Source organism: Nyctibius grandis, chromosome 5, assembly GCF_013368605.1.
Source record: "Nyctibius grandis isolate bNycGra1 chromosome 5, bNycGra1.pri, whole genome shotgun sequence".
Classification (NCBI taxonomy): domain Eukaryota; kingdom Metazoa; phylum Chordata; class Aves; order Nyctibiiformes; family Nyctibiidae; genus Nyctibius; species Nyctibius grandis.
Genome location: NC_090662.1, coordinates 87,897,922 through 87,920,735, shown reverse-complemented (window position 1 = coordinate 87,920,735; position 22,814 = coordinate 87,897,922). Strand labels below are relative to the sequence as shown.

General features: G+C 37.1%; 1 protein-coding gene across 1 annotated transcript in view; it reads left to right on the top strand.

Moving 5' to 3' along the window:
* Positions 1 to 22,814, top strand: part of PIK3C2G (phosphatidylinositol-4-phosphate 3-kinase catalytic subunit type 2 gamma) — a 208,728-nt gene that overhangs the window by 17,704 nt on the left and 168,210 nt on the right. The window contains exons 5-8 of the mRNA XM_068401615.1: positions 3,083 to 3,185; positions 10,297 to 10,367; positions 17,184 to 17,247; positions 22,143 to 22,265. Coding sequence (XP_068257716.1) covers positions 3,083 to 3,185; positions 10,297 to 10,367; positions 17,184 to 17,247; positions 22,143 to 22,265 — 361 coding nt within the window. The remainder of the gene's footprint in view (positions 1 to 3,082; positions 3,186 to 10,296; positions 10,368 to 17,183; positions 17,248 to 22,142; positions 22,266 to 22,814) is intronic.

Below are 22,814 nucleotides of genomic sequence, written 5' to 3'. Positions count from 1 at the left end.
TGAGTTCTTTTCCAAAAAAAAAAAAAAAGGTCTGATTGAACTGCATTAGGATTTGGAGCTTATAGTACATCAGAGGACTTTGCTGTGGGGAAGCAGAATCATCTAGTGGTGAGGGATTCTCAAGAGACTGAGGGATTTTTCCCTTCTTCTGCTTCTGATATATTGTGGGACCACAGGCAAGTCACTTTACTTTGACGAGTTCATTACCATGTGTCTTAAAGACAGAGACTGCCTTTTGCTGTATGTCTCTTGTCATGGCATTCTCATCAAAGCTGTATTCTCCAGGTAGTAATTCTACCAAAAAATAGGGGGAAAACTATTGAGTTAATAATGTTGTAGCATTTTTAATTTGTGTTTCCTTTACAGAGCTCAGAGCACTGTAAACCAGTTACTAATAATCATGCTGTTCTCCAAAGGGGGCTATATTAATTTTATCTTAATAGTTACAGGTATAGTAGCAGGTCTGCATAGTGTGTTACAGCCTGGAGTATGGCTAAAAGGTAGTCTGTCTGTCTATGGCAAAGCTACACCTCTGTTTCTTGTAGTTTACTTTTCATCTAAACCAGGTTTCCATGTTATTTTATTGAGGCATTCATCCATTTTGTCTAGTATCTTGTGTCACAATACCTGTCAAAACTTTTCTCTTTGTATTTATGTGAATAAAATCCACTCATGAAGTCAACTGTAGGGCCAGTACTTCTGACTGCAACATTTCAGGCAGCATTCTATGTCAATAAAGGATTTGATGATGTATGGTATCTGCCTGACACAGCAGAGCTAGCACAAACCACTAGTGTAAATGTAGGTATAACCACAAAATTCAGCGTCTGTTGGTGTAGCTTCTTTCACCTGGAAGCATGATGATGTGGAACAGTTATACTGGAAAAAGTTTTTAAACATCTGTGGTACAAAATTGTAACTACAAAGGAGAGTATAGTTATACCAATTTACACTAGCAGAACGCTCCTCTGTATTGGTGTAGCTATACCGATTTCTGTCATTGGCTTGGTGTAGTGTTGGCATTGCAATAGGAGTCTGAATACTGGAGGAATCGGGAAAAAGTGAATCAGGACTCACAGATGTGTTTCTTTGTAATTTTGTTGTTACTACACCTGTCCTAAGGTTGAAGGTAAGGCAGAATGAAAAGAGCAGGAATAATGGTAGGGTAACAGGTAAAAAACAAGTGTGAGGCAGTTCTAAAGGATGCAAGGATCATAGGAGAGTTCATCATTAGAGTCACGAGGCAGATGTGATTAGGTGAAATGAGGAGAGGAAGAAGTTTCAAGAAAGCCATGGGTAGGCACAGCACAGATATGAGCTGAGGAGCACAAGAAGAGAATACACTTTCTACCATTACAAGTATTTCACTCTGTTAGTGTTAACTTCTCATTCTTACATCTGTACTTTATGCTCTTAAAATCAAGGAATTTTGCAAACGTATGGAAGCGCTATCAGAGGACCTTGCTTTAGGTATTTGTTATGGCAGATGGAAATGGGTTTGTCCTCTGTGACCTTTAATGTATTTGTTAAAAAACAAAAACAAAACCAAAACCAAACTTATATTCACACTTACACCTTTTGTGACCTCTAATGGAGAGTATGTATTTTACTTAACTACAGTGTAATGTAGCTGCAGAACATTTACAAGATATATGAATTCACTGTAATTGTGCTGAATGGCAGTTATGTACAGCACATTTATTTAAGTTTAACCATGCACTTGTGCTGGGGACCTCTGCTGTCATGTGAGATATGAATGACACTTTCCATGATTTATTCATGGGGCGAGTGTTTTTTGGAACTAAATCCAGTGAGTTTTATTCAGACACTCCATCAAAAGCCCTTTTAGGTAGAAAGAAACACCGTTGACATCCGAATTCTGAGTTTTCCATGGCACTTAACAAAGCAGAAAAGAAACATCTTTCCTTCATGGCCCAGGGAGTTCTGAAGCAACTTACTGTGCTGTAAATCTGTATAAAAATGGAATATCCCTTTTGGCGTTTGTGTGGCTGGAGGCTTGAAAAAAGCAACATGAATCTAATTGAATGCGCACTAGAGTTGTAAGTGATGATACATATTAACTTGTTTTGGTGATGAATTTGCCTTTGCAAAAATCAGTGTAATTTTTCCTACCCATTAATCTCAAAAGGATTTTTTAAAATCTAAAAAGATGTTTACCTTAACTCTGAAATAATGTTTGCATTATTTCACCTGATTAAAACAAAAAGTAGAAGGGAAACACTGAAATTATTTTTGTTCCAAGTAATTTTAAGAGAGTGATAAACTAAGGCTGTATTATAACTTAGAAGAAGTTGCCAAGAGTGATAAGTGGAGTAGAAGCTGCTCTGAAGAGGCAAATAAGAATAAGGAATTCCCGTCATGGGGTGCTAGAGCATCCCGGACCAGCAGAGTAGTTTGTAGGAACCATTCCAGCTGAGTGAGTAGAGCTCTGCATCTGACCTTAGCTGGCATATGATTTGAGAAGGAGGAAGACTAACTCACAGCTTATTTTACCATCTCTGTGTGAGCTGCACAGGGTGAGAACTCTAATTTCTTCGAGAATCAAGGACCACCTGCCTTAATGTATGTGATTTTCAAACTAATAGTTAATATTTAATTTTCAAGTTGGGTATCAAACACTTAAAGTCATTCTGCGGTGGTACATTTGTAAACAAGATGTTTTGTATGAATTGCAGTAATTTGGCTTTGAAGAATATGCATGAATAATCTCAAGGTCTGAGAGCACATGCATTTTTTTTAGGATATTCTTTCTCTGTTTCATTGTTGCTTTGTTACAGAACTTAATGGTCAAAGATACAACTAAGCAATTATTCTTAAATTGTTTCACCAGAAAATGTGCCAGAACCAAACCCCATCAGTTTTCACAGAAGTAAATGCCAAGTACAGGTTTTATATTATTCAATCTGCTTTGCATTTAGAATTTAGTCCACCGGTGCTTATAAGAGAAGGACAGAGGAAAAAAAAAGAAGGAAATGGCAAGCAGAGTTAACCATTTGTGTTTTTTTTTATTTTTGTGTTTTGGTTTTTTTTTTGTTTGTTTTTGTTTCCCCTCAAATTGCAGTAACCATACTTTGGGCAGCCATGAAAGTCTTCGCAAGGCAACAACCTGCATTCAGCTTCAACTACACAACACTAGTAATTTGAAGCAAAGTTTGGCTCGAACGGTATGTTGTATCTTTTTCCTCCTTTTTCTTTCAGCATCCCTGAAGGAATAAAATTCCACCAATCCTTTTATGTAGTAACCTGCAGTAATAATCAAAGAGAGATTATTTGCTTTCCTGAGAATGCATATATTATGGCTGAGCTCCAGTTGAAATGTACTGGGGAACATCTCTGCTTTGCTCCTGTACTTGTATCTAGTGAGTTACTCTAGAGAATACACAACTAAAAAAGACCAAATGTTACCTTTCTAGAAAAAAATCAGTTTTGTCAGAATTTAATGCTATTTATTTCAGGTGGTTGGAGAATTCTTATTTTTGATTGGCCTTTCTATCTTTTGAAATATAATAAGGGCAAAACCACTCCAAGTACTGTGTAAAATTAATTAGATCTGGATTCTTGTCATTATCACTGAAAACCAAAATAGGCTGATAAAAGCCAGAATAACAGTTGGTGTGTTTGTGCATGTGTGATGCATACTTATGTGTGTGTGTATATGTGTTTGTTTGTAGACATGCAGACATGTAGTCCTTACAGAAAACATTGTTTTATCATCTTAAATCAAGGGAGATTCCTATTCAGAATATATGATTTTAAGCAACCTTGCAGTGGATTACTGAGCTTTAATGACACTGACCTATGCTACTAAATGTGAGCTTTATTCCCAGTGGACCACCTTGAGTTAGTTCCAACCCAAAGTCTGCAGTACAGCAGAATCTTTGTTCTGGGCAGTGTGTTGACTCTGTTCACAGATAGTACCAATTACCTGCTTTGCATAGGTGTGCTATCAGCCTGGGTCTTTTTTCATTTCTGTTATGTGTCACCATGTGAAACATCAAGTTCAATACAATACGTTACCTGGAGAATTAAAAAAGGACTATAATGAGGCCAAACATATTTTTTTTTTTTTAACATTTTAACCAGTTTATAGATAAAAGCAGAATTATTTAGTGCTGATAAGTACAATCCTGTCTTAAATTTCTGGTATTCTTCACTGCCAATTAATTATTTATTTTTTTAAAAACACATTGATTCTTCTTGGTATAGCATCGTCCAAAAGAAAGTAAATTAGAAAACATGGAAGCTTTCATCACCAGGTCATTTCTTCAAAAATGATTCAGATCAATGAATTGCCAACTGCTTGCTCTCAGTCTAGACAAAATAAGTTGATGTTTGAATATACCTTCAGAAGGCGGTGAGCAAGTGTCCGTATCATGCATCCTTTCTCACCCCACCTCCATGTTACAGCAGCAAAAAGAACACATCCAGTGACCACTGGAATGAGTTTTGTCTTGGGAAAGTATCTGTGGTACCTTGCTGTCATTTAACTGCAAGTTGTTGAGATCGGGACAGGAATCGCCGTGTGATTTCCAGTGTCTGTATTAGACAGAGATTAGATGGTCATCATAGTCCATTTGATGTTAGATCTGTGACAAGACATCTTGTGTTAGAAGATGGAAAACTTCATTTTTCCATGTAGTGCTGCCAAAGAAGGGTTTGAGAAGAGTGGAGTATTGGTGATCGGATATAATTAAGCACGCATGTAAGTATATGTAATGGTGGAAAAATTATTTACCTTTTTTAAGTCAGTATCTCTATCTTTTAAATGGAATAATATATTATTGAGCCTTCTGCTGGGCAGTTGCAGGTTTTCAACGTTTTCTGGCCTGAGAAATCAGTGACACAAATTAGAAGTTTGATATGAATTTGTTTTGCTACTTATATGCATGTAGCATGTGGTGAAGGTATTATGTGCATATACTGAAAAGAGGGAGCCTCAAACAACTTCCTGACAATTTCCTCTTCAAACTTCAGTGACTGATTCTCTACAAGTTACTCTGTCTTCAAACAGAAAAACTAAAATATAGAGCAAATGACCTATTTGTTGTATATAGATCTGATATTACTATAGATCTTCAGTCTGCTTTGGAACCTAATGATATATTCAGGAGTCTTTTCTGATTCTTTAAAGCTTGTTCATGTGCTAAGGAAGCAAAACTCTATACCAGTGCCATCTGGAGACTGCTTTCATGATTCTTGCTTACCTTACATAACACTGTTGAAATCAGGATGCATGGTTAAAAATATCTATCTGTATGTGCAAATCGCTATTATTTTACTATTATGCTTAATAACTAATATGAGTGGATACTTATAAGTAATGTGCAATTAATTTTTTTTAAACCAAATAGCTTATGAGCTTTGACCAATAACTAAATGTTCACAATTGTTTTGTGAATTCATCTGAAAAATATATTTTTTAAGGTGAATACTTGCTTCCTTTCCTTTTGTAGGAAGCTGGCATTCTGTTGTAAAGTATTCAGAAAGAGGAAATTGTCTTGAACTGAGGAGTTACAAGCAAGAAATTTGGCCTAGGTCTTTACATGGAATCATAGGTCTTGCAACCAGTGGTTGACCTTTAATTTGATTTAGTTTTTTTAAGACATGAGATTTATGAGCCTTAACACTCTTGAACAGAAGTCTTTTAACACCTGAATTTTTAATGTGCTCGGTTCCTACATTCTCTGTATAAGCTTTGTTTGGAAGTTTAGTAAGATTATTTTTATGATATAGAAACATAATGAAGCTCAGTTTTATACCATCTAGCCAGACAAAGAGCTTCTGTTGACAGGAGTGGGAATTCTACACTTAGCAGATTTTTCTCCATGCATTGAAATCTTGAGAATGACAATGAATGTGGAGAAAATCCAGTAGTCTTCTTGTCAAATGGTGGCTCAGTGTACATGGGTTACAATAATACTGAATAACGACTGCTAGATTAGTGTTGACTACACACCTGTCCTACTCTGTATTTTAACCTAAGTGGTCTTTAAGAGACAACTCTTAAGCACAAACTCCACAAGTTGTAGCGAGTCAGAAATGTTAAATTCCTACTGGCTGGATGGTGTTTAAGAAGACATGCACAGTGGAACAGTGTAGAAGCAAAAACCTTTATCCAGATACTATTTCCAGGGAGTGCTCTGCCTATCCAAGAGACCCATTTTTTCAGAGTTGTCCCCACACACTGACTATCTGGGTAAAGCATTAATCTTTGTGGTGGTGAAGCAGCAAAGAGCACTTACGGGTTTTTAACAAGAGCCTCACTTGCTTCCAGAAAGGGATTTTGGACTAAAGCAGCCAGCAATCAATATTTCCTGGAAGTTCAAAAGCATTTTTATTTTCATGTATACTAATGTTAATGGTGTTAATATTTTACCAGACATAAGAAGTTAAGCGTTAACATTCTGAGCGTAATCACAGACAAGAAGTCAGTGGTCCATCATGATAAGAAGGTGGTTTTTTTCCCCCATTATTTAAATGTTTGTGACTTTTTGGAGGATTGTGTAGTACCTCAAACAGAAGGGAGCCTTTACTTGTGTTTAAGTATCCCTTGAAATAGTGCTACTGTGAAATACATCATGTTCTATTAATATCCTCAAAGTCTCCTTCAACTCTGTTGTAGTTTGACAGGACTAAATGAGGTTTAATATACTGCAAAGCACTGTGGAGGCCAGGAGCAGAGACCGAGCATGTCTTGACATTTCACATTTTGGAAACGGTTACAATTACCAGGTAGAATGATTACAAACAAACAAAAATAGTCTTTCCGGCAGGTAACTAACAAGCTTGGAAGACAAATTAGCAGTGTTCAGGCCATTAGAAAACATTTATTGTCTCAAAGAATTTGTGGAACTGTAATTAATAATGTACAATAGGATTTAACCAGGAAGGGTGATATTTTAAGATATCTCCAAGTGAATTATTGATCACCTCTTTACAGTAACTGACACAGCTCTGGAAGCTTCAGGCCATGAAATGACTTCAGGTTACTAATAATAGCAAAGAACGTGAGCAGCTCTTGAGCTGGCATAAGTCATAGACCCAGAGTTTTCCACCACCTCCAGGGCATGCTTGTGACAGAGCACTCGTATGGTAAAGGAGAAGTTCTGCTCACAGGCAGGAGCACCAGCAAGTCTGTCAGGACCAGACAAAACCTAATGAAGGAGACACAGACTATGGTGCATTGAAAGCTGCAGTGTTTCCTTTCCCTCTGGACACAGTTCTGTAGATCTCTTTGGGTCTACTGAAACCTGGTCCAGCACACTGAATTCAAGGACCTGAGGTAGTCTACACTAAGCTAACAGTCCATTTTGTTGTTGCTGTTCTCTGAAATTTGTGGCTTTGGTTGTCAAATGTGTTTGAAAGTCACAGACTTAGAGGCAGTTTATGGAAAATAAATTTCCTTCCATCAGAATTTGTGTAAAAAAGATGTGAAAACAGTGTGCTTTTTCTAAAAAAAAAAAAAAAGAAAAGGCACAAACTTTGAGACTTTTAAGATTCTTCAGCTATCTCAGACAGTTATGCACATATGCAGCTACTCTTTATTTTTGTGAGTTAATCTGCACTTACTGATGGGGAGAATTTGACCTGTGTTCTATAGGATCCTTCCAAATTTTGAACTCTGGAGCACGTTATTTTGTAGAAATCTCCACTAAGGTTGTAGTTTAACTAGTGTCACAAAAACATTCATATCTTGACAGCCCTTCTATATAATAATCACCCATATGTATTCAGGTGCTAAATAATTCACATACACCCACCTTTTGCCCTAGCCCACCAGATCCCCTTAAGCTTCTGGGTTCCTATCAGTCACATCTAATTTCTTTCTAAGCTTCAGGGCTCCCTTCTTCAGTCTGTGTCACATTGTTTCCGAGTTTATCCCTCCCCATCCTCTAGTCCTGTCAGTGTATGAGATCTAGGAGGAAGTTTGTAATTTAGCAGTCTTGTTCTGTAGCTCAAGCCTTGTCCCTGTGATTGCTCAGTTCAGATGTGCTCTGCTATTTGTAAGGTCTCCAGAGATGGCAGTGTGACAGCTAAGCATGCAGTGACATAAAATGCAGGGTGGATTTTGCGGAACATGTACACTACTTATCTGTAGGGTAACATGACTTTAAAAATAATAATTAAAAAAAGGAGATATCATCTGCTGAGAGTCAAGATGGATGTGATTGACTATTGCTCTGTCTAGAAGTAGAAAAATCATATAATGATATTATAGCAGGCAGCTATGGAGTGCTTGGTGTTACTTCCTTCCTGGAGTGCATCCTTCTGATTATGGTAGCACTACAAAATATTCTCAAGGCTTGAGGTGTTATACCAGTCCTCTAGCATGCATTGAAGCAGCATGATAGCTGTAAGAGGTCAGGTGCTCCAAGCCTCAGAGTATGGTATGGGCAGAAGACATGAGTTGTGAGCAAAACCAGCAGTTATTAGGTGAGAGCCATAGGTAGAACAATTAGTGCTGCACTCAGGAAATTGGCATCCATAAGCTATTTTTGTATGTCTTGTAATCATTTTTGTAGAAGCAACTCAGTGGGGTTCAGAGACAGATTATGAAATCAGCTGAGAAAAGACCATCTACTATCAAATGCATCCCCTAACCCCCAGATACTTACCCTGTCTTCTCCTCTAGAATATTTAACGCTCTCATGTCAATACACTGAGATAAGGAACATGGGTGTTTGTAATAGATCAAATGCCCAAAGTGGAGCTTAGTGTTTAGGTCTAAGAAACATACATTCAAGGCTTAATGCATGAGAATGTTTTTCTTACCTTCACCCTCTTTGTTTTCATTCATCTAATTAATCTTTCTCTATTGCCACTATGTGATAAAAGAGATAGTAGCACTCCAGATGGGAATTCTTTACAGAACATCTGTAATGTATCTCACTCAGCAAGATCTTGCTCCTTAAATGGTACTATTGCTAAATCTCTATGTAGGGACCTAAAGCAGAATTAGTGTGAATTAATTCACGTGTCAATTAACATATTTAAATTGAATCCAACCATAGCAGAGAAACAAGTTGCTCAGGAGCGTTAGCTTTAGACCACTACTATGATTCAATTAAGTAGAAAAAAATGCTAGTGTGGTCACGTTATTCTGAACAAGCTTTCAGTATTTGAATTCACTAACATTCAAATTATTAGGAGAAGGCTTTTTTAGCAAGTCAGTAAAAGACTGTGGTTTTTTTTTTTCCTTTGGAAAATACAAATTTCTTTCGAAGTCTGTTTAAGAGGGGGGGGGAAATAATGAATCATATTTCATCACTGTTAGATTTTTTTAAACGTTGTTTATTATATGAAAGTTAAAACAGTAAAAAATGAACAGAAGATGTTTTTTTCTTTCCGAAATGTTTTCCTTAAAGTTAAACGATTTTGTCTTCCCTTCACGAAGAACTTAGAAGTTTCATTAGAGTAGTCCAGCCTAAAATGGAGTTACCTTTCAGATCTTCTGTATCCTTGACCAGATATAATTTTTGTTCTCTGCTTCACCTTTGAGCAAACAAATATTTTAGATTGGTACACATGTAAATAAATAGGCTGTAGCCTGGTTGCCAGCCATCATTTGCATTTCTAGAGATACTAAGAAAAATAATGTCTGGCAGCTGTCCCAGCCACTATGGAAACAGAAGTTCATCACCACTACATGACTATGTGCTGTGCTGCTCTCCTGCTTCTGTTTTCTCATTTAATTCTTTTCTCTCTCATCGCCCCACTCCTCCCAGGGTTATACCTGTTCATAAGTATCATTCCTTTTCCAGACTTAACAGTCCCAGCTCAGCCTCTCCTCATACAAAAATGCTTTAGTGCCTTGATTATCTCTGTGACTCTTCACTGAGAGAAGTCCCTTCAGATGGGTTGCAAAGGATGGTATAGATATTCTCCATTCAATTCTCTCAGAAAAGGAAGACACAGAGAGGTTGTGGATGCAAACTGATTTCTGTTTCATGATTAGTATATATCGCCATTGTGAAAGGGTGCCTTCTGCTGTCTGTAACAAGGAAACAGAGGCAGAATTTACTGAGGGCTGGCTATAGTCTTAATCTATATGTAGCTAGAAGGAACTACTGTGACAATCTGGTTTGACTTCCTATATAGTACAACCCAGTGTAGTACAAGAGAGATTTACCAAATAAAATTTCAGACTGAAACATCCTGAACACTCTGAGAGTTCCTAAAATAACATGCTGACTTTGGAAAATACCAAGTGAATATCTCCAACGTACATTCTTCCTGTCAGAATACTATATCTCACTATATGCTTCTCTTCCACAGCGTGAGGATGACCAAAGACGGTTCAGTGCGAATCAGCTGTTAGAACACACTTGTGCCTGGAGACTGACTCGGTAAGAACACTGGTATTTAACAGTATTTCTGTTTGTAATTGTTCATATTGTAGTGAGCCTACTGGCCCCAAAGGACAATTGAGACCTACTGGGGACAGGAATGATACCGAAGAGAAAGAAAATTGGTTCCATGTTTTAGACTCTTATTTTCAGACCTTATTGGTTGCTTAGCAAAAATCAATAATCATTTCATGTCATTGAAGGTTGCATTAGAGCTTTCATGTTTCTCAAAGATTCCCAGGATTAAAGGAATCATAATTTTCATGTGTGCATTGCTCTTAGAGAATTTTTAAGAGTAAATACTGTAAAAATAATAAATTTGCTCTTCATTATGCCTGTGTTTTCACAGTTGAGTGATGTTTTATTTTATTTTGGGTTTGTGGGTTTTTTTTTTAATGGAGGCTAGCTATGACAGGTTTTTAACTTGGCACTCAAAGTGCATTTGACTCTGAAGCTAACCTACCATGGACAAGCACTAAACGAGATAGATTCCTCATTCAACTTTCATTATGTTCCATTTCATGCACTTGGATAAAGAAGCTGTTAACACTTTTTCTAATGTTTTTCATCAATGTGTTATAAAGTACTTTGCCAAGTGTGGTAAATGCCACACCTGTCACTTAGCAGATGAAGGAAAACAGAGAGGTAGTGGCTTGTTCAAGGTGAATATCTGGTGCTTACTGAGGTCCCATCTGGTTTCCTAGGACCATGGCCCAAATTTCCATTCTGGTCCTTGCTATAAAGAGATCAAACCAATCATACAGTCTATACACACACTACTTATTGACTGGTTTATTTCTTGTGATGTAAAGCGTGTGGTCTTTTCCACTGCAAATAGAGTCTTCAGAGGTGATATGTGATAAAAGATGTTGAGCTGCAAATCAACTATGGTCTGCAAAATTTCCTCTGATACTGTAGGGCGATGAGTAACTGATAGCATAGGCAATAAATACTTACTTTCTTCAACCACAAAAGTTCAGTAAATATTGAAAAAGTAAAAGCTTGAACTGTGTTTGATCACTATTTCCTGCTTGTCCCATGGATTGTTGACAGGTAGGAGAAAACCCTTTCGAGCAGTGATGACCCAGAAAGATCTGTGGTCAGGCCCTGGGCTCTTGATTGCATTTCTAACTTATCTGAGAGGAAAAGGGGTAATAGCTAAGTGACAAAATTTTACTGTCTGTAACGTGCACAGGAGCTGCCTGTGATGATTTGCAGAACGATTTTACAATGCTGAGTTGAGTGTGTGATAAAGTGGCAGGCGAAATTTTGAGAAGATAAATGTAGGTGGGAGGAAATAGTCTTAAATTCACATATGAAATCCTAGGCTCTGAGCTGACTTTTACCACCAGGAGTGAGTTCTTGGGGTTATAATAAATAGTTCTGAACATCAGCTTGGTGCACAGCAGCTGCAAAAAAGATAAAACAAATGTTGGGAATTGTTATGAAAGAAATGAAAATCCAAAAAACAATATTATGCCACAGTATCAGTGTAGAGTGTTCATTTATCTTGAATACAGCTGACAGTTCTGCTTCTCCCATTTCAAATATCATGTAACAGAACTTAAAAAAGTGGAGAGAAGGGCAGCAAGGATGCTCAAAGGGATGAAATGCCTTCCATATGAGAAACAAATGAGTAACAATATTCTTCACCCTGATGAAGAGATAATAGGAGATGGGTATTTTATAGATGACGAGTCTATGAAATTGAGGAGCACAGAGAATGTCTACAGGAAAGGATCATTTACTGTGTCTTCCAATGCAGGATAAAGGGACCATGAAGTGAAAGTAGCAGATTCAAAACAGACACGAGTAGATGTTTCTTTGTATAAGATCTAATTAAGTAATGTCTGAACACAGCTTGACTTACCCAGGACTGTGTCTGGATGGTTTCTGACTATCTCCAAGGAGGGAGACTCCGCAACCTCTCTGGACAACTTGTGCCAGTGCTCAGTCACCCTCGGTACCTCTTGTGTTTCAGTTTGTGCCCATTGCCTCTTGTCCTGTCACCTGGTAGCACTGAAGAGAGGCTGGCTCCCTTGTCTTTGCACCCTCCCTTCAGGTGTTTATATACATCAAGAGGATCCTCCCTGAGCTTTCTCTTCTCTAGGCTAAACAGACCCAGCTCTCAGTCTTTCCCTTTAGGAGAGATGCTCCAGTCCTTCATCTTAGTGGCCCTTTGTTGGAGTCTCTCCAGTGCATCCATGTATCTCTTGTACTCAGGAGCCTGCAACTGGACACAGTACTCCAGGTGTGGCCTTGCCAGTGCTGAGTAAGAGGGGATCACCTCCCTCAACCTGCTGGTAATATTCCTCCTAATGCAGCCCAGTATACCTTTAGCCACCTTTAGCCTTTTTTTCTGCAAGAGCACATTGCTGGTTCATGTTCAGCTTCCTGTCCATGAGGACTGCAAGGTCCTTTTCCGCAAAGCTACTTTTTGGACAGTCGGCTCCCAGCACATACTGGTGCATGGGGTTATTCTTCCCCAGGTGCAGGACTTTGCATTTCCTTTTGCTGAACTTCATGAGGTTCCTGTCAGCCCATTTCTCCTGCCTGTCAGCATCCCTCTGGATGGCAGTATGACCCTTTGGTGTATCAGTCATTCCTCACAGTTTTGTGTCATCAGCAAAGCTGCTGAGGGTACACTCTGCCCAATCATCCAGATCATTAAGGAAGGTGTTAAACAGTACAGGATCCAGGAATGAACCCAGGGGTACACCGCTAGTTACTAGCTTCCAACTAGACTTTGTGCCACTGATCACCACCCTCTAGGCCCAGCCATTCAGTCAGTTTTCAATCCACTTCACTGTCTCCTCATTCAGCCCATAGTTTATTAGCTTCTCTATGAGGTTGTTATGGGTAACAGTGTCAAAAAACTATGATCTCATCGTGGAAAATTGTCAGGTTGGTCAAGCACAACTTTCCCTTGGTGAATCCATTCTGACTACTCTCTCTCACCTTCTTGTAGTTCATGTGTCTGGATATGGTTCTTAGGATTAGTTGCTCCATCACCCTCCTAGGGTTCAATGTGAGGTTTATCAGCCTGTAGTTTTCTGAGTCCTCCTTCTTGAAGATGGGAGTGACATTTGCTTTCCTCCAATCTTCAGGCATCTCTCCCAATCATCATGTTTGTTCAAAGATTATCAAAAGCGGTGTCACAATGACATCAGCCAGCTCGCTCAGTGTTCGTGGGTGCATCCCATCAAGGTCCATGGACTTATGTATGTCCACTTCACGTATCCGCTAACCCAATCCTCACCCACTTCCTAGTTCACTCCAGGGACTGCTCCCTGGAGGCCATGTCCATGAGACAGCACCATACTAGACTCCTTGCGCATACGCAGTCTTCCAGTGTTGTGCTTAAGGCTTGCTCCAGGATGTGCATTACATACCTTCCATGTTATGGTATAGAAATACCACCATGGCAGACTGCCTCATGTTATGTTCAGCATTTTGAACTGAAACCCCTCTTCTTAATGAATAAAAACCCTACTTGTCTTGGTAGCACTGTAGAGTTGTAGGGGGCCTGGAGTAGGCTCCCACTTGGTGCTACGCAGGTTGCACAGCTGGTTCTGTCTACCTGTGGCTACTCTAAGTATAGTGAACATAAGCCTTCATGCACTCCTTTACTTAAGGATCAAAAAATCACTCCCTGGAGCAGACTTCTTTAGTAGTATTCACATATTCTTTTTCCCCATTAGAGGCAACTAGTTTGAGCTGAAAGCACTGGCACAATTATGTTGAGAAGGCACTTAGATTTGAAACACCACCAAAATTATAAGGTGAGCTATACAGATAAGAAAAGCCCTTATTCTTCTAAGCAGCACCACCCTAGTATTTTTTGTGAGTAGGCCAGTCAATAATATCATATCTAGTCATAACAGCTGTTTCTAACATAACATGCAACAGTGCTTATTCTGCACTGGGATGTATGTTTGCAACGTGTTATAATTCCTCAATTCTGTATCTAGCTAAGGCTGTAATAGAGGTGGAGTAGATGGATGCAGTGGAATGGAGATGAAGTAGAATGGGCTCAACACAGGCTGTGCAAATCTGCCTGGCACCTAGGAAGGCCAGCAGATTACTTTCCCGTATTGCTGTGTCTTCACAGCTGTGAGCATTTAGATTAGCTAAATAAAATAATGCTTAGAGTTGTCTGCATGTACTGTAGTTACATTTCTGATTGTAGCACACAAACATTTGTGTTTTAGAGAACATACTGATTGAGATGCTCAGTCTGCTTAGATCCAGCAGAGAAGGAAAAAGAACTGTTTGAACTGATGTGAGATAAAGCAAAAAGAATGAACTGTAACCTTACCTCTGTAATAATCAGATTTACTCTCACAAGTAAATGTGAACAAATAAAACCGTCAGCCCCTACATCGCTTCATGCACTGATATGCTATATACTTGTTGTCTTGCTCTGATATAGACCAGCTGGGATCTAAGACTGACTCTCTCAAGTCGTTTGTACTTTTCTTTTTTCTTTTCTTTTTCAAAACTATTGTACCATATTGCCCTGCTAAAAGCTCCAAAAATTTCTTCAACGCCAAAGAAACAGTGAATGTCCGTGGCTTGGTTAGCATTGCCGTATTTATACACTGCTATCAAAGATGTACAAGTATGAAGCATGACTGTGTGATAACATACGGGTATTATTAGTTATCTAGCAGCCAAAGATTCAGGATAGCATTAGTAGAGGTATTTTGATCATTGTTACAAGTTGCTGGATTTGTTTCCTATTAATTATGTAAAATTATGGCTACTTTATATAGAAAATTCTCTAGGGTAGAATAAACTGATGGAAAATATGCTGTTTTTGAACTAGTATTATAACTTATGAAATCATTCTGAAACCTGAATTTAGGCCAAGCGTGCTAATAAACTTGCTTACCTGTATGCATCGAGGCAACAAGGCAGGCTCATATGCCCAGAACCACTTTGGAGCTGGGTAATGCTATGAAAAAGATGTTATGCCTGGAGACTTGGTCAAAGCAGTGCAACAACTTGTATTAGCTATGATTTAACAGGATTACAGGAGGAATTGCCAGACAGCTACTCAACACACAAACTGCCTGGCTAGATAAGGCTAGCGCAGATTGGAAATAAAAAGCTGTAAAGGCAAAACCATCTGTAGGAGGAGGTGAATAGTAGGCATCTATGGGGAAATGCACTCTGGTATTAGCATAGTGAAGGCCACCTATTCTATATGATGATTTCTGTGCAATGACTCTCTTTCCTTCTCTTGCTGTACAATATATATAATGAAAGTCTAGCCACATACCATGAAATCTGTACTTTGGACTGTACTGGCAATTCTAATCTCTGATTGCTCAGTTAGCCCAACTAAGATACATGAGGACACACACAAGTTCTCTGTAAACAATAATCCATTTGCTCTGAAACAATCAAAATACTTTTGTGACTTTCAGCTACCAGACTGCAATGGGGGGGAAATTCCTTCTAAGCCTTCTGAAGAGAGAGAACCCTAATACAAAGAGATAGTGGGAAATACAAGAGGAAAAAAAAAGTCAAGGATAAAGTGACAGAGTAAAAGAAATAAACACTGAAGGAAGAATATAAATTGAAAATTCCACATTTTCATAAAAGCACATGCAAACTACCTACCTACCTAACTACCACTGGGGACCATCAAGGCAATAATGTGTCCATTTTACCAATCAGTTGGCTAGGCAGGGTGTGGAAATGGGAATTAAGGTTTCTGTACCCTTTCCTGAAGATTTGACCCTACAGAGGAGGCTGTCAAAGGAAAAGGAAGGTATGTGTAACAACCTGTGTGTAACAACCTTAGCCATGGTCTCATAGGCACCTTCTTTGTTTTGTTCCAGCTGAGAAATAAATGACAACTAGAATTTCACTGTGCTTGAAACACAGAAAACTACACAAATGCTTCTTGAAAGCAAAATGCTGATTCTGCTTATCTATTGGGGATAGCACTTGGAGCCTGTGGTTCTAAAATGGTACAATTTGCAGCTGAAGCGTCAGTCCTGGAGTTCAGTGTAAAGAGGTGTATACTCTTGTTCATAATCCTAATTAATTTAGTGAAGCTTTGCTGAGGCACGGCAATCTGCCTGTACAAACTTTGTGGTAACTTCTGTAGTGTGACAAAGACATGGGACTACAGAGTGGTATATGTCTATCTACAGAAGAAAAACAAATTCACAGCTAAGGTAATACTATGGAAAAGGTAGCTGCTGAAACAGTTTGAGCATGTAAACTTGAGAACTGTAAGCAGATGAAGTTTAATGAATTATGTAGCAATGGTGTCCCTTTGTTATAATACAGTTTTATACTTCTGACTTAGTATGGACTTTTGAAACATAAAGCTTTTCCAGATGTTTTGTAGATGTTTTGCCTGATTCTCTGCAGCTTTAGTCTGTGAAGAGATTGAGAAAGAAGACATTGTAGCATGTACTTAAGTCCATCCTTTTCCAAGGTAATATTTAAGCACTTGCTTAACCTTAAAGAGTGAAATAAATGGCATTTGGAGTTCAGTAGACACTGAAATAGCAAATCACTTCTTGGAGTTCTTTCACTTGGGAAACATGTATCCTCCAAGTGGAAGATTTTTACATCTATGCTTTGTGGCAAATGACTACCAAAAAACTGTGGAGATCCAGGCTCAATTACATGACGCCTACATAAGCACTTGTCCTTATTTTATACCAACGTAAAATCACTGTCAGTTAAATTATTCCCAATTTATAGAATGTGAAGGGAAAAAAAGCAAACCTGTTCTCTTTATCTAGTTGTTATTAACTTGATGTTGTTTTCTTGTTTTTTTCTGATTTCCAGACAAAACCTTATTTCCGTTATTATGAAGTACAGAGGTCAAGTGGAATATCTATTGCAAAATGAGGTATTTGTTCTCAGTTTGTTATACCAGAAAAGCATTAACTTCTACGTGAAAGGTATCAAATAATTAATCTGTCTCAAATGCAATTAAGGAAGACTTTTAATTAAGGCTGTTTAACCTGAGTTTGAAAGGATGTAAATTCTCTTAAAAAAACTTGGCTTGAGATTAGGAAGAAAGTGCTACAAATTTAAAATATCAAAGATGACTATTTCTAAATGTCAAGGAACCTGTAAATAAAAACAGGATCATTTGGGTTGGCAGTATAATATTTGGAATTAGTAGAGGTACAATACACTATATGTATCTGCAAAATTTCTCCCTGATTTTGCAAACCCACAAGCCAAATGTTTGCATATATAGGATATATATTCAAGCATGTGATAGTTTACAGGATTAGGTTTAGGCTGCAAAACTCATAAGAGCTTTATTTTAAAGTATCTTGGGCTGCCAATTGAATGTTACATGCTTGAAGGAATCTCTTAGGAAATCTTAGCTGCTAACTAATGTTTTGAGGACAAATGTCTAAAGGACAAATGAATATTTGAGTGATAGCTTGGAAGAAAAAAAATGGCTATTTGATCTGAGTTTCATTTTGTCGTGCTAACTGGCTTTCTAGGGTTTAGAACTGGAAAGAAAACGAAGGATGTTAGTAAAATCACAGAATACTGATGTAGCATAGAGATATGCATCTCTTCCAGAGTTATAACTCGTTATGCTAAAGTATGGATTTCTTTGAAATATATGTTAAAACATAAAATTCTTATTTTGTTTCAGAAAACTGTCACCTATATTCAAATCCAGATTTTAATCTTTCTGGATATTCTTTATCCATGGGTATTTCTATTTTGAAGAGTTAGAAAACATACACATACATACAAGTGTGTATACACATACACATGTATAAAAATGCACGTATACATACATACAGACATGTACGTGAATACATAAATATATATCAATACATATGTAAATAAATATGTGTAGATAAAAATATTCTATGTTTTTGTGTAAATCTTTGACACATTTCTTTTGCAAAATGCATACAAATTTAAAAGCTGTTGAACTGTGCCTAGCTACAAAGTAAAGCTCTGGTTTTGATACTGTGTATTCACTGAACTTTCCTTTGTAAGCAACTTCTCAAAGGGGACTCTTTAGTATATAAAATGTGATGCAGTCATAACCATTTGGAAGATTGAGGTTCCCAAACTCAAATGTGCATATATATTTCTTTACTGAAGTAGACTCATCAGTGTAGTTACTTACATTCACTTGAAATTTTAGGGCCTAAAGTAAGAAGATTCCAAATTCAAAGCAAGCTGTAATCTCAACATTAATGAGATGTTACAATCCACCCTCTGCAACTGAAATCTGTAGAAATTCCTCAGACCTATAATGAAGCACTCTTAAATTTGTTTTTGCTAAAGATTTTTACCTTGAGTAAGCAATTACTTGATATCATTAACTTTTTATAAAGAGAAGACAGGACATTTTTCAAATATTCATTCTATGCAACAAATATGCATGTGTTACTCTTGAGCTAAATTTCTCCGTAGTTTATTTTTTTTAACAAGGTCTTGTCTGTGCAGGGACACTCAATAAAGCTCATATGAATTGCTTAAAAGAGCAGGATTGCAAGTTAATGACATAGGTCAGACGGCCATGCAGGTTTTTTTCATTCAGAGGCATCAGAGTGTACAGAGCTTTTTCAAACCTATAATAATTAAAACTAGTGTTACTGCTTTGCTTTAATAAGTGGCTTGAAAAATTATGGAGCTGTAATGTAATGTTATAGTCATAAACATATAGTAGATAAAGCAAAAAATGAGAACCCTTTATTTGTTCTTTGAATACTTGTTTACATATTTTCTCTAAAATCTGATTAGATTTCTTTAAGAAGGTTTAAAATTGGGATCTTTATAACTGCCCTCTATCCCAAGGTTACTTGGGAATAATTATGTTGATTTTTCAGAGCCAGTGCTCACATCACTGGGAGGGTTGTTACCCTTCTTCTGGTTCACCACAATTCACCCTTAGCACAGTCTGAACTTTAAGCCACTGGGAGTTACTCACATATACTAAATTAAGTACACACATACCTGCTTAAGTTCTGTACTCAACTGGAACTTCCTTAAGCATTCAGTTTTAATCAAACAGGTCTTGAGATTCTCAGTTAAAAATAAAAATCAATAATTTTTTTGCACATTTATCTACCTACTTCCAAATTTACTTGTTCAAGGATGTCTTTTAAAAAGCCTTGGAGATATCAATACTTCTGACTTACGTGGCAAGCCCACTATCTTTATTATTAGTAATGATCAATAAATGGAAAATTCATTTTATGATGGATAGTACCTCTAGAAAATAAAATTAAAAAAAAAGTTGAGGTTATTTGGTACCAAGTGGGGGTGGGATTGGTGCTTTTGGAGTTGAAATGTAAAGGGTGTTCCCAGAGACTGTGTGCAATCAGTTAGCCATTTTGATTGTACTGATAATCACTTGATATGCACTTCATTTTTAAATCTATTCAGAATGTGCTATTAATGTAGAGAGAAAACTTTGTAAATTTTTAATACAGAAAATACTTCTACAAAAATACTTCTACAATGAAGTAGCATTTTTTTTATCATATAAATAATTTAAGCACCAAAATATCCTTCAGACGTTCTTCTGGTATTTAAATATGTAAAGGGAAAAAATCATACACATGGTGTTGACTTTAATTCTGTTAGACTTTCAGAAAATGTAAAACTTTTGTAAGAAATGAATCTCTGTCTTCCCTTCTTTGGGACAAAAATCAATGTCATATGTCTACATATGGAAAAGGAGAACTCTTTAAATGATAATATCCAAGAAGAGAAATAGTGTGAAAGAAGTCATCATTCATAGTATGCAGTATTACACAATTTTTTTGTATGCTTACTCTCCTTGATCTGCAATATGCTCATTATAAGTCACTACCATATAAACATAGTCTATGGTATAGTAGCTTCTATAAAATGTTAAGTACTTTGATAATTTATCTCTAAACGGAGTAGTATATTATACAGAAATGGATACATTCCTCAAGACACCCAACTCTCTTTGTGGAATAGCATATATATGTACATAGAAAAATATATAAACTGCTGGGTTTTGTGTTTTGTTTTTTTTTTTTTTCTGTCCAGCAGTATAACTGTTTCTCTACTCAAGGATTACTCTTGTGTATGTCTATTGCTCGCGTACTGCTCAGAAATTGCCCTGCATGAATGTATCTTTATAGACATAAAATCCCTTGTTCTAATAATCCATATCCACTTGTGGAGAAGAAAAATGCTAAATTAAAATGTATTTAAATTAAATGCTAAATTAGGATTACATTTAATTTTTAATTACAAACTATATATAGTAATAAAAGATTATATATATGTATATGTTTGTGTGTATATATATACACATCTCTTCAACAACTGCACAGTAAACTGGCATATATAATGCTTTGGTTTTGTCAGTGTTATACATGGTAACAAAGCCATGCCATTTTTACAGGTTTCTACTTCTGCTGGCAATGTATACGTGCATGGAGAGTAAATCCTGCAAGAGTTCAATTTAAAAATCTAAGCAGTAGGAAAGAAATATGAAAGAAAGGAAATGCACTCCTTGTAAATTCGCAGAAGGGTGAATCAACTTCAGACCAAAGGAAGGTCTAAAGTTCTCCAGAGATCACAGTCAGCTGTAGCCTTTTTCTCTCCAGAACCTCTAGTGTGAAAAGGTTGCTGCCTTTAATTACTTAAAAAACCCCAACAACTAATATTTAAAAGAATTCTGACCCTCAAATATTTGAGGATATTTTATGTAATTCGTTCCTGCTTTAAGGCAGTTAATGTGGAATTAGTAACCTCAGCATATTTTTGTATTTATTTGTATTAATGACAGCTGGTAGCCTTCTCGGTACAGTCTGGATGTAGACCTTAAGCTTGAAAATAGAAAGTTCATCTTGGTACAATTTTTCCTTTTCAGGCATGAAATGGATGAGTTACAGAAATGGTTTTATCAGTACATAGACATGCTGTAGCACACTAAAAGGAATGTTTATCAGTACAGAAACATGGAGAATATTTATAGGAGTGCTTCTACTTATTCAGACAATGTATTTTAAGGTGTAATGAAGTGATATAACTATGCAGGAAACCCATGAATTTTAATTTATTTTCCTGAACATAAAGTACTTGATAGTTGAAGATTTTCCTTCCTTTGGGATCCAAATTTTTTTTCTTGAATTCCCCAAACTATTTCTGAAATTATTAATCTAGAGATTTTTTTCATAAGGTAATATTTAAAGATCTAAATTTATTATCAATAAGATTTAAGAATTTGAACTATATGTATATTTTGCAGAAAGGCTAGTTGCAGAAGTACTCAGTCCACAGGTGTCAGATTATGCAGCCTCCCACAGAGTCACTATTTTTAGGAGGAATATGGCTGTCTGCCAGCTCTCACAGAGATGGGTAGGAGACAATAGTGGGGATAAATCCATAGTATCATAAAAACCTCACAATGTTTGTGAATCATTTGGGTTCAGATTTCCTCAGAAGTTTCTTTCCAGTGCTTCTACATTCATGAAGTTTAGGCAAACCAGTGTTTTGCCTCAAAATCAGTCTTAGATACCAAATTTGTCACAGTTTTCAACAAGGCATGTTTTGTGGAAGATAATTTGACTTCAACAAAATTATGCTATCCTGAGGAAACTATTGGTCACTAGCAATTTCAACATAGCCAGACTAATGCATGGTGTGTTTGAATTTTGCATGAGCAGATATGATTGTCTACATACTCACTGGCATGAAGTTTATGGTAAAGCATTTCTGATAAATCATGTGTGTCTACTGTTTGTTTTTTTTTTCTTTCTTTGCTATCAACAGCATAAAGTTGATAATGTGATTGAAGTAGCTAAAGCAATCTGCAGTGTCCTCTGTTTTGTGGAAACCAGAGACATTACTGATGCAGTCAAGAAACTCCGTGCAGTGCCAATGGTGAAAGCACAGGTAAAAGATGCAAGCTGATGTCCTATTTTTCTCTTTAAAACTGGAGCTTGAATGGGTATCACTAATTTTCTGATTGATCAAGGCCGTTCTACTCTCTTACTACATGTTTTCCCTCTGACAGGCATTAGGTAGAGGCACTATTAAAAAAGAAAAGATTGTTGACAATGTGTGACAGAGGAGCAACAGAGAACTTGTCCTGTGTTTAACTGTAACTGATAGGCTTCTCTGGTTGTTCTTTCTTATTCCCACCAAACATACAAATCCCTGCTTTGCCACACCACCTGTTTACCAAATCATGTGATTTCAAAGTATTCGATTTTCATATTTTTAGTATAGGTTGTTAACAGTAAAAGCAACATTCCTTCTGTAAATATTACTTAAATCATGAGGTTTTTCAGATAGAACTGTTTCTGCTATTTACACAGAGAAGGACCAGCATCATATAGTCCTGATTTTAACTGGAACACTCACTCTTAAAACACTGAAGTGGAGTTTCCAGGGGTTACTGTGTAATTGTGAACTGGGACTTTGGAAGGCAGTATCTGTTCT